Source organism: Vidua chalybeata, chromosome 7 (genome assembly GCF_026979565.1).
Source record: "Vidua chalybeata isolate OUT-0048 chromosome 7, bVidCha1 merged haplotype, whole genome shotgun sequence".
Taxonomy (NCBI): Eukaryota; Metazoa; Chordata; class Aves; order Passeriformes; family Viduidae; genus Vidua; species Vidua chalybeata.
In genome coordinates this window covers 1,083,611-1,095,686 of record NC_071536.1, presented here as the reverse complement: position 1 = coordinate 1,095,686, position 12,076 = coordinate 1,083,611, and the positions used below count along the sequence as shown (strand labels likewise).

General features: G+C 47.2%; 1 protein-coding gene across 6 annotated transcripts in view; it reads right to left on the bottom strand.

The window, feature by feature from the left end:
• Positions 1–12,076, bottom strand: part of NDUFA10 (NADH:ubiquinone oxidoreductase subunit A10) — a 50,363-nt gene that overhangs the window by 20,808 nt on the left and 17,479 nt on the right. For 4 of the 6 annotated variants that reach the window (XM_053947039.1, XM_053947037.1, XM_053947032.1 and 1 more), the window contains exon 10: positions 2,303–3,003. The exons of 1 other annotated variant lie outside the window; for it this stretch is intronic. In XM_053947039.1, the coding sequence (XP_053803014.1) occupies positions 2,935–3,003 (69 nt within the window). In that variant the 3' untranslated portion in view covers positions 2,303–2,934. Of the gene's footprint in view, positions 1–2,302; positions 3,004–11,388; positions 12,074–12,076 lie in introns of those variants that run through there. One more of the 6 variants, XM_053947034.1, reaches the window with a different exon arrangement.

Below are 12,076 nucleotides of genomic sequence, written 5' to 3'. Positions count from 1 at the left end.
CCATCCAACCTGACCTTGGACACTTCCAGGGATTGCCACTGCTGCTCTAGAAAGTGTGTGGTAGGGCCTCCCCTCCCTCATGCTGTCATCTCCTGTCACCCTCACATCAAACGCATGTCAACAGAAGGCCACCCCAAGGAGGAGAGTCCATCCTTTTCCTTGATCTTCACACCTTTTCCCCCAAGCCCCCCCCTGAACACCGATGGCTTCTGGGGTTCTCCATAAACATTCAGCTCACACTAAACCTGCGCAGACATATTTTTGGAAAGCAGCCCATCAAGTGATATTGTGCCATCCCATCTCCCCTCTAGCTTTGGTTGCTTCCACTCACTTTTGCACAACTGATTCATTTTGCTTTTGCAGCACTGGAAGACAGGTGGGATTTGTTGTGCACCTAAATTCCACTTGCTCAGCAGGCTCTTCCACAGAAGGCATTCATTCCAACCTTGGTCTGTAGTGGGGGCACAACAGAACTGAGGCAGCAGGGATAATATTGAAACCTCACTGCTATTGCATTGCCCAGAGAAGCTGTGGCTGCTACAGCCCTGGAAGTGTTCCACGCCAGGCCGGACAGAGCTTGGAGCAACCTGGGATAAAGGAAGGGGTCCCTGGAGTAGGAGTAGGACAGAATGGGCTTTAATGTCCCTTTCAGCCCAATCCCCTTCTGTCATTCTGTAATGAAAACATCCAAGTTTCACTGTGAAGGAGGAAGAAGAAACTTGCTGGATCTCATAACTGCAGCCCTAGGCTCGATGTCACTGCTGAGGAGCCAATTTCTCAGGGAGAAGCTCGGCCATGCACAGCTATCTCCACAGCCTGGATGGTCCTAGCCTGCCCCAGCTGAGGGGGAAGCTATTAATAGACATACTGGGATAGCACAGACAAGCACCAGTCACTCATCTCCTCTCTCCCCTCCTGTGCAAAGTGAAGCCAAGGGCAAGGTTGTTGCTGAGCTGGAGTGACCACAGGGAAAGCTGGTGGTTTTGCCCATAAATGTGACCTTCCCCAGAGAATCTGCCCTGGGAAAGCAGGCAGAGCCAAGCACAGGACAGGACAGGCAAGAGGCAAACCCCAGGCAATTGGAATTTGGAGAGAGAGGACAGACTGCAGATGGGTTTCATACATGCCCCTATGCAGAAGCATGGAGAGGATTCGAGCCGTATTATTTTTCCATATCCAACTAAGAACTGGAGATAGATTCATCCAATTGGCACAGCATAGCCTCCAAAACCCAAATCTCTACACCTGGTTTGCTAAGAGATTTTTCTTGAGGTGTTGGAGTGGGAAGGAGGGAAGAGAAAAACACAGAGGAGGGAAGAGAAAAGCTAGTGCTCCTTCCTACAGCAAAGGGAGATAAAGTTATTTCCTTCACAGATTTAGCTTATAAACAGTTTTAAAGCAGAGTTAAAGCCTGAACAAAAGTTTTTGAAAGTGCTTGAGATGCATGTTGTCATACCACAGGGCTCACCAGCCTTACTTTTCCTGAGTGGAATTAAAGTCTTTTATATCCAAAGCTCAGCCTTCCGTGCTGCTGGAGTGGGTGGGGAAGGCTCCTAAAGCTGCTTTGCACCCCAGTGAACCCCCCACAGTGTCCCACAGCAGCTTCTCCAGCTCTACCCACAGCACAAAACACCTCTCCAGACCTGGCATTGGGCTGCACACACTGCCAAGTGAATTCCAGCACCCAGAGAAGTTGGCGACACCAGGATGGAAGAGACATGTACAAACAGAGCTGCACTCTCCAGAGGAATCTTAAAACCACAGCGGGTGCTCCTTTCATCCCCACACCCCTCAGAGCTGGGACATGGTGCTCTGGGCAGGTGGAGGGAGGCTCACACTGCTCAGGATCTCACTGCACTGGCTGGGAGTCCTGAAGGGTTCAGGCATCCCTTCCCAGAGGACAGATGGATGAGACATGAAACACAGAAGCAAAGCCCTACAGGATCAGCAAAAAGAGCCACAGTTCTTCCCACTGCTCCTTCATCCAGTAGCTCACCAGGCCCCCAAGGCTCTCATTAAGGGACTCTTCATACTGGTTTCGATACAGGAAGGGGCACAAGCGAGACTTGGCTGCTTAACTCCAAGGCACTGCCCTAAATTCTGGAAGGCCTGGCAGCCCTTTTCCTCAGTGGCTGAAGCAGTGAGCCCCATGCTGGAAATGCAAAATTAACTGCAGCCTAAATCTGGACAGTGGTGCTTGAACCAATGCCAAGGTACCTCATTTCTGTGACTAATACTAAATTGAATCATTTCTTTTAAAAGAACCCTTCCAACTTGGACTCTCAGGAACTTGCAAAAATAATAATTTCACTTGTCTTTTATAGCCAACAAATATCTCACTCTATAGTAGAATCAAAGCAAGAAGCTGTAAGTACAACTGCTGGCAATTATTTTGACTATTTTTTTAGAATTTTAAGCAGAGATTTTTGCTGTATTAATTGAGATAACTCATTTCCATCTCTCAACGAACTTCTTATGCTTTGCTGAGGTCCAGTCAGTGCCTTTCAGAACACGTTGCTGCTTCTAATGAACCTCATAGAACACCATGCATGACAGAACAAGATATTAATTTTGTGAGAGCCAGGAGAGTACAGGTTTAATTCCTCTTGAATCAGCAGAACAACACTAATCCTGGATAATAATGTGCCACAGTCTTGAGGAAGAGAAAATTCAGCTCTGATGTTCAGCCTGCCCCAGCTCACTTGGCTATCCCACACTGACTATCCAACATCCCTGAGTTCCTCAGGGAAAAACAAACCAGAATGAAGTGGTTTTCCTTCTGGGAGTCTACTCCTTTCTGCTGGGGATGGGAAATTATTTCAGCAGTGTTTCCTTGGTGCTACACAAGTGATGTGCAGCAGGTGCACTGAACGTGGCTCCTCTTCCCTCAGGTCCTGTGGTCCATCCTGGCCAGGGCTCCAGCAGGAACAGATTTCATTTCAGCCAGATCCACTTGTCCCCAACATCAGCATTGTAGCCTGGTTTGTACTTGTGCCCAGGGAGCTAAAGAAAGCAGAAAGCTCAGTCAGAACTCTGGTCACTCCCCTCAAAGTTCTGAAGTGCCTTGTGAGATCTACAGAACATGAAATACTGTTTCTACATTGTAATGATAAAAATTACAGAAAAACCAGTCTCTCAGAAAAGACTGAGCTGTGCAGCTGAAGGAGGGACTGCAAAAACCAAAATATATATATACGAAAACGAGGCCAGTGATCTCAGCACCACATTCCACCTGGATTCATCCAGCTCCTCCCAGCCTGAGATGGCTCCCCTAACTGTATCATGGAGAAGAGGAACTGAATCTCATTCCAAAATAGGCACACACATTATTAAATATATGAAATACTTCATGCATGAGATATTGAGTTAAATACCACGTTAAATTAAACTGTTCAAATGAAATTGCAGCTTTAGCCTTCAAGAGTTGAACTTTTCTTCATTAAAGCAAAAACAGTATCTGCCTGCCTTCATCAGCAAAGTCAGGAACCACTTTTTGATGGAAAAACCCAAAGAGTTTTGAAGCCTTTACCAAAATTTCAAGTTCCCTGGGACCTAAGCAGCAGCCTGTGAGTCTCAGTGCTGAAGTAGCGCCCTTTGGAAGGTACTGACCACGACCTGGAATGCCAGAGATGGTGAGATCCTGGTTCTAAAAGCAGAACCCATCTCCAGAACATCTATTCCTACCTCCAGGAACCAAAAAGAAAGAACAGAACACCTCTGAGCTCAAATAGTGGAAAAAAGCCCATGAGTTTGGTGAGAAAGGCTGAAGCCAGCAAAGATGCTGTAATAAAACTCTTCCTTTAGAAATAAGCTATCTGCTGGCAGCCTCTCCAAATAATTAAGCACAGATCATCTGCTCTGTCTCCAAACAAACACTGGTTTCACACAAGACCCCAGACTTGTCCTGAGGATTTTCCCTTTCCAAACAAACATGTAAGAGGATCCAGTTGGGGAGAGCTGCCCCTGCAGAGAGAAGCAAGATGCAGTCTTGATAAAGTCTGTAGTCAGGCCACAAAAATGAACTATTTATTAAAAGATGAAGCCTGTTGTTTTGAGGAAGGGGACTTGTGTTTCTATTCACTTGAATGTTAAAAACCAAGACACTTCTTTCCCTAAAAATCAAGTTGACAGAAGACCTGACCTCCTCCACGAGACACTTCCCACCCTACCTTGTCACAAACCAGTTGTGATCAGTTTTTCTGAGGTTTTTCAATTAATGTCTTGTCTAAACATCAGCAGAAAACACACAGTCCTGTTGAGAGGTTCCCCCCACTGAGCAAAGAGGAGATGGGAGATGAAGAGAAATGATTACTATCTCTGCCCCACGGATTCCCAGCAGTGAGCCAGGGAGGACCTGTGACCAACCTGTGACACAAAAACAGCCCTCCCTGGTCCTCTCCAGGCAGCACATAATTGGCCCTTTGATACTTGAAGAGATTCCCAGAGAAGTAGATTATTAAAGCAACAGGAGATTCTGGGAAAATACAGCAGTTTACAGTTTTGTTTCTGGGTACATCTGCCCTCTTTAAAAAGCTACAATATCAACCCCAACAGAATTCACGTTCATTGTCCAAAACAAATTCCCTGTGTGCCTTTGGTTAAAGACATGCAAGACATCAAAGCAAGTCTTAAAAGTATTCATCCATAACTCCATCATTCACAGTGGGCCTTGGCAAAGGCAGGAGAGTTTGGGGATTTGTTACAGCTAAACTTTCAAAATAATCAGAAAGAAAAGAAAAAAAAAAGGGAAAAAAAGGGAAGAGGGAAGCAGAGTAAACAATTCCCACATTACCTAGGAAGCAAGATGATGGGAATTGATGCTCTGTGCACAAGATGCACACGTGACACCGGCCACTTTGCCAAACTTTGCTCTTCAAATCCCACATTTTCCAGCTGTGACTGCAGTAAAGGAGCTGCATGGCTGGAACAGGGTAGGATTCTGCAGAGAGGTGTGGTAGGAGCACCAGGGAAGGTGTGGAGATGCAGGGCAAGGGGTAAGATGGGCTGGTTCTGGTTAGGCTGGTGTTCCAAAGTGCACCCAGCTGAAATTCCCAGGCTGCTCTTGGCCAGCACAAGGGCAGGGATGGAAATCAGGGACCAGCCCTGAGGCTGCTGGGTTTGTCTAGGCTGGGCAGCCCAGCTGCAAGAGATGATGGAAAGGAGACAGGAGAAAGCTCTATGGGACTTGCCAGCAGCTGAGACAACAGAGAGGGACTGAATATTCACCTTCTTTTGCAGTACAAGTTCCCTGGAAGTGTCCCAGGCCAGGCTGGAGCACCACGGGGTGGTGATGGAAGGTGTCCCTGCCCATGGCAGCGGGGCTGAGGTGAGATTTAAAGTCCCTTCCAACCCAACACATTCCACAATTTTATGATCACAGAGATTCCACCAGGCAGCCCCAAGAGCTCCCCCACATTCCTGCAACTCCTGCCAGGTCACCAAGGAACAAATTTTTCCACTCCATGGAAACTGAGTGAGAATGAAGCCTTGCCCTGCTGCATTACACTCCACAGAGCCCAAAAGTTGGCAGTGAGGATTATTTCCAGAGGGATGGGATAAAATCCATCACACATAGCACAAAACTCCTGAAACGAGCTGAACCCAAAGGCAGAGCCAGCTCAAAGGCATCAAACTGCTCAACTTTAAAAGAGCATTAGGAAAAGAGATGAAAACAAGACCGTCTCATCAGTTAAATTAAGAACCTGCCACAGAAGTGCCTGTCAAAACTATAAACATGATGAAAAGCCCTATAAAGTAGCAGAGGCTGTGGAAGAGCAACAAGCAGCTCCAGCCAGCTGCTTGCTCCAGATCATTCCACACCAGGCACGTGCAGCTAGAGCTCTGGAGAGCTCCAACCACCTGGAAAGGTTGTTGAGGAGGAGCCTGCCTTGTTTTCCAGCCTTTGGGGAACAAACAGAATTGCCATTACTGCCTTCTATTCCTGCTCTGCTCTGTGCTGATGGCTGGGCTCCACAGCTCCAAGAGCTCTATAAACAGCCTGCTCAGAGCAGCACTGATCAAAGAGCACTTAAAAGCAGAGTCATTGCTCTGGGAGTTCAGGCTCATTCATCAATACCCCGAGGCTGTTTAGAACAGCCCAGTAATAGCCCCTTCCACCACTGCTGGGAGCAGATGACTGCTTCCTACAGGAGAAATCCTTGCTTCCAAAGGGTTGTCAGTGTTGTAGGCACACAGCTAAAAGCTGAGAGAATCTAGGAACACGGAGCTGCAGATATTGGCTGGATTCTGGGAGGGTTTGGTTCCTGATCGCTCCATATGATTCCTCCTCTGGTTCCTCTCTACAGCTACACCAAAGGAGGATGTAGCCAGGTGGGGTCAAGTCTCTCCTCCCAAGCGACAAGAGGAAACAGCCTCAAAATGCATCAGGGGACATTGAAATCGGGTATTAGGGAAAAAAATTCTTCATGGAAAGGGCTGTCACCCTTGGCAAAGGCTGCCCAGGAGTCCCCATCCCTAGAGGGATTTAAAAGCCACGTGGATGTGGCACCTAGGGACATGGGCTGGTGGTGGCCTTGGCACTGCTGGGTTTAAGTTGGACTCAATGATCTTCTCCAGCACCACCGATCCTGTGCTCCAGAGTAGTTAAAGCAAGGAAGGGGAACAATTTCCCCTCCACACGCACATCTGAGGTGCGCGTGGCTTGGTTCCCAAAGGCCTGGCACAGACAGATGTTTGTTACAGCCTTACTCCTGCCATCCCTTACTCAAATAAAGCCCTCAATGCTGTTAACATCCATCGCAGCCCAAGTTTTGCTGAACTGAGGCTAAAATAATTCCAGTTTGCTGGAACTGTTCAATGACTGCTGTCCTGCCCTTCATTCATTCACTAAAAAAACAAGACAAAAATCCTTTGGAAAGAGAAGTGCCCATAAGAGGATCAGTTATCCACTAGAGAGTGCAGAGAAAAGCCAAGGAACTAATCCAAGCCACACAGCACAGTTAAACACCTCAAACTGACTCTACTTCACAGTGTAAGATCCATGGAGGTGCTACCCCTCTCTTAAATTCGATTCCAATTAATTTTAATTTAACAGAGATCTACCCTGGGGATCACATCCCTCCACAGGTACGGGATTAAGAGGGGTTTGGGAAAGGGGGATGTGCTCCCACACAAAAAAGCGTTTCCTTTCACAGGGACAGACTATCAAGATGAAAATGGATTACTTTAATGCCAGTGAGATTTGACTGTCTTTTTGATTCACAGAGGCACCCAGTGCCTGGGACAGCAGGGACCATCACCTAAAATAAAACAGACACAACCACCAAACCCAAGATTTGAGACAGTTACAAGGTCTGTCAGGCTCCTTCCCTACTGTTTCTGGGATAGATATCCCTGCCAACTGTCCATGATATTTTTCAGGGTGAGCAGGGTGGAAAAGCTGCCTGTTCCTTAGGAGGGAATGCTCTCACACTCTCTCCATATGGACAGGATTAGTGAGAGCAGAGGAGAAGTGGGAAGGTGGGAAGAGGAGCAAATCCAGGTATCCTTGAGCAACAGCTCTGTCATTCCCAGGTTTTTGTTATTCCTCAGGTTCTTTTGGTCTTACTGATACCTAGCTAGGCAACATCTTGTTACTTTAGAAAGGGCTAAAAATACTTTTGCAGAGATAAAACAGAAAAAAAAAAAAACCTTAAATGAAGCCTCTTCTAATTTATTGTGTGTCTGTTTTCATTCCTTCCTGGATTCAAGAGCAGATAGGGCTGGGCATTACAGCTGTCAAATACCTCCTTTAAAACAGAGTTAGGAAAGGAGATCTTGATCCTAAAAAGAATGAAAGCTTCATCTAGCCAAGAAAAAATGGCAGGAGAGAGAAAACAGAAGGTTCTGTCAAAGGCAGCAGCTATGGCAACAATCGCAAACATGGAGAAGGAAAGACATCCTAAGCTCCTTGCTCTTGCAAAGGCAAGAGTTGATCCTGTTGTTGATCCAGACTCTGGCTTTCTGAAAGCTCAAGTATTCCTTTTGTAGCTCTTCCAGGAGATTTTTATGTGAAGAGGTCCCTGCACTCTCAGCAGAGCTAAGGGCCCTGCTAACCCTCTGCTTGCCAGCAGCCACCTTCAGCCCCACAGCTGCCAAAGAGGGGCCAGAGCAGCTCTTGGGCCCCTCAGACCTGCAGAGCCTTCCCTTAACACCCTCTCTTTGGGGCTGGCTGTGATTTCCCATTGCAAACACAAGCTCTTCCAGCACTCTCAGTGTTGGGTGGTGGGACAGAGCTGACCCATGCTGCAGGCTCACCTTCCACCACTCAAAGCTACTGTCCTGCAACCACCTCCAACCTGGAGGCATGGCAGACATTGGAGGATCTTCCCTCCTAAGACTGCATCCTTATGGAAAAGAGTGATGAAAAGCCTGGGGAAAGAGTGTGGGATTCCCCACCCTCCATCCTCTTCCCTCTTCTCTGCTTGCTGCTAGCCAGGACTGCAGGGCCCTGCCAGCCACACATTCCCAAGCCCTGGGGCAGGAGGGAAGAGGATGAGGAGCAGGGCACAAAGATGAAGTTAGGATAGGCAGCCGAGCTGTGCAGTTGCTGTGGAAGGAGCTGAATTGCACCTCACAGCAGTAGCCAGGACTTCGATCTGCTCGAGCTTTCCTTGCTTCATGCTCAGCATCCCTATATTCCAAAAGCAGTCTTCCAGCAAGGAAAACAGGGAGGGAAATAAAATGAGAGCCTTGTCTCACCTTTCCATGGCACAGGACAAGGAGGAATCACCTCACACTGCCAGAGGGCAGGGTTAGATGGGATATTGGGAAGAACTCCTCCTCTGTGAGGGTGCTGAGGCCCTGGCACAGGGTGCCCAGAGCAGCTGTGGCTGCCCTGGATCCCTGGAAGTGTCCAAGGCCAGGTTGGACAGGGCTTGGAGCAACCTGGGACACTGGAAGGTGTCCCTGCCCATGGCAGGGGGTTGGGAATGAGATGAGTTTTAAGGTCCCTTTCAACTCAAAGCATTCTGTGATTCTTTGCTTCTCCAAATTCCAGCAAACAGCTGCACTTTTATGTACACAGAAAAGCACACGCACGTCAAAGACGCCGTTTTTCCCCACTCCAGGAGATGCAGCAGGAGCATGAAGTACATCAGCACAGTATTTAAGTACACTGATTCCATTAAACAGAGCCATTTGTTTTCATCTTCACTGCAAACACATCTGCCTAAGTGCTCCAGCTCTCCAGCTTCACAGGGCGCACACGGAGTTTGAAGCATTATCCCTGGGGATTGTGTGCACTTGGAAGAAAGGCAGAGAGATACAGCAGTTGTTAAGGGAAAAAAAAGGGTAGTCAAGCCTTTACTAGTCTGACAGCTCCTAAAATAATGTTGCTTCCCTGAAGAATGAACGTGCTTCTCTCTGATCTACAGAACCTGACTAAAAGGTTGCTTTTCCCTTGCCAGAAGAGCATCCTTAGAAGTTCCTGAATGCCTGAGCAGAACTGCTGGACCCTGCCAGAGGACTTCATGGTATAAGAAGGCTGCAGAAAGCCACCTCCTCACACATGACAAGACCCCTTACATAATTTAGAGGATATACATTAAAAAAAAAGTGAGTTTCGAGTATTCAGCACTGTATGTGGCCATCTCATTATTTCATGGAAAAGCACACACACTAAAATCTTGAACTCTGAAGAGTGTTCCTTCCTCCTCCTTCTTGGTTGCTTCTAATGAATATTTTGAACAAAACCCAGCTTCTACCTGCAATTTGTAACTCCCTGAAAACCACCATTGTTAGGCAGCATGAATTGTGTGCATGGAGCTCTGAAAAGCACAGCAGTTTGCTGCCTATTGGAGAGCTCAAGGATTTATGAGTAGTTACAGAGGGAAAAAATCCCCTATGCAAATCATTGTATTTATGTGGCAAACATCATTACACCAACTTTAAAAGCACACATTTCCCACAAGGCAAAGTTAGACTTCTGTAATTATCTCATAATTAAGCCTTTACTTATAAGTCAGCCTAAACTTTTACTTACAAGTGAACCTAAACCCTTTATCTTCAAATGCCAAAGCGGCAGCACAGCTGTGACCATCCCTGCACAGCCACGGGCAAGGCAGGGGCTGTGATTCCCTCTTTACAGACCCAACAACCTCCCAGCCCAAATCTGGGTGTCTGGAAGGTCATCTGCTCTCTGTGCCTGTGCTGGCTGGCTTCTTGCTGGATCACCTCTGCACAGGAGCCTTGCCTGAGAAAAAAATTCAGCCCTTCATTTGCTAAATAAAGTTGTAAGGTAAAAAAAAAAACCCAGATCTTCGAAGTTTCAGCACAAAGAATGCAATTCTCAGAACATAAAACAACAGGTGGGGCTGGCTTTGTGTTTCCCCTTCCAGTAGCTGATGGAAAACAGGAAAACTCAGCATCTTTTGCATTGTGCATCATCCCTGTACAGCCCCCACACTATTGAAGGATTACAAGTATGCAAGCATTTAGAAGAGAGAAAATTAGTATTAATGTAGCCTAATTTCAACAGAGTACTACCTGAAACAAGCAACTCCTCCTGATTCCAAAGGACATTATCACTTTCCACAGCACTTTCCTGAATCAGGGCCTACAAACAAGGCTGCAGAAGGGAGATTATATTTTGGCAATGGTTTGTTTTGTTCCGCTTCAGCTGTCAACTAACTGGCATGGAGCAGAGCAATCCGAGAGCACAGCTTTCCTTCCCAGGTAACCATATTCCCTCTCCTAAGCATCCCTTTGCTACATCTGCAAGGCAAGTCACAAATTCCTCCTGGCAGCCAGTCACTGGATGAGCCAGGACATTCTCCATTTCCTGCCAGCACAAAGAGGCACGTGCTGCTGTACAGCCAGAGGGAAAAAGGCTTTCAGAAGTCTCACCCCAGGCTCTCAGCACACAGCACTGAGGTCACATCTAGCTGTGTGTCAGGCAGCCTCAGTAATTCCCAGCTCTACTGCAAAGGGACATCTCAGCCCCAAGAAAGCCCTCTCATCTTGGGGAAGAAAGGCACAGGCAGTGCAGATGGATGCTGTGTGCTGGAGACGAGTCATGCAGCAGATCCTCCTCAAGTCTGTGCTGCACAACACAGGCAGCTCTTGGAGGGAAGGGCTCCAAAAATCCTGAGCCCAAGCTTGAAGTTTTGTATTTCAGAATGTGACAGCAAGGAAGAGGAAATTCTGAGAGCAATTTCTCAGCTGGACCAGGGAGTTTTCAAATCCATTAGACAACCTCAGATGCTTTCTGCTGCTTTAACCTTTAGCCTCTTTTACAAGCTGGAAAGGTCACATCTCAAATGAGGCAGAACAGTGTGAATCCAGGAGCCTCTCCACTACACAGCCGGCCGAGGAGGAACAAATTATTGGAATACTCTGTCTATTCCAGAAGAAAACACTGGTAGATCAGCTTCCAAACATGTCCGTAAATCTGTAGCTTACATTTTAATCTCAGTAAAAGACTCTATACTACCAGGAAAAGAAAAATGATAGGCTTTGGATTATGCAAATCGTGGCTTCTAACCATTTATATTGTATATTCCTCCCTTTTTCTTCAGGATTGCCTGGAAAATCATAAGATGCAGTGGCAGAGAAGATTTCAGCCCAACTGGAAAACAGAGGCTCACCTGTAACTTTGGCCACTCAGTATTAATTATCAGCTCCACAACTTCTCCAAGGAGCTTTTCCAATACCTGGGCCTTAGGCAAGCCTCGTGTGGGGTGAGGACACCATGCCAGGGAACCACTGAGCAGCACAAGGGCAGAGCTCCAGGGGGATTGGAAGCTGCTGTCTCCAGAAGCAGCAAGGCAGGAGCTAATTAAAACCCTGTGTGGGAGCCTGCATGAGGTGTATGAGAGCACTGGGCACAACAGGCTTTGGATGTGTGCCCACGTGCAGAAACACTCTATTTAAAGCAGCAGCACTTTGGGGAAGTGAGGCAGCATTCAATTCCTCCTCTAAAAAAACCCTCCCTCCCTCAGCATTCGATAAGGAATGGCCATGGGTTTCCAGTGTTCTTGTCTGACTTAAAGGACTCTTAGATTTCAGAGGTCACAGACCCATCAGGGCACAAGAAACAGAAACAAATAAAACCCATTTATCCTTTAGTCCACATCTA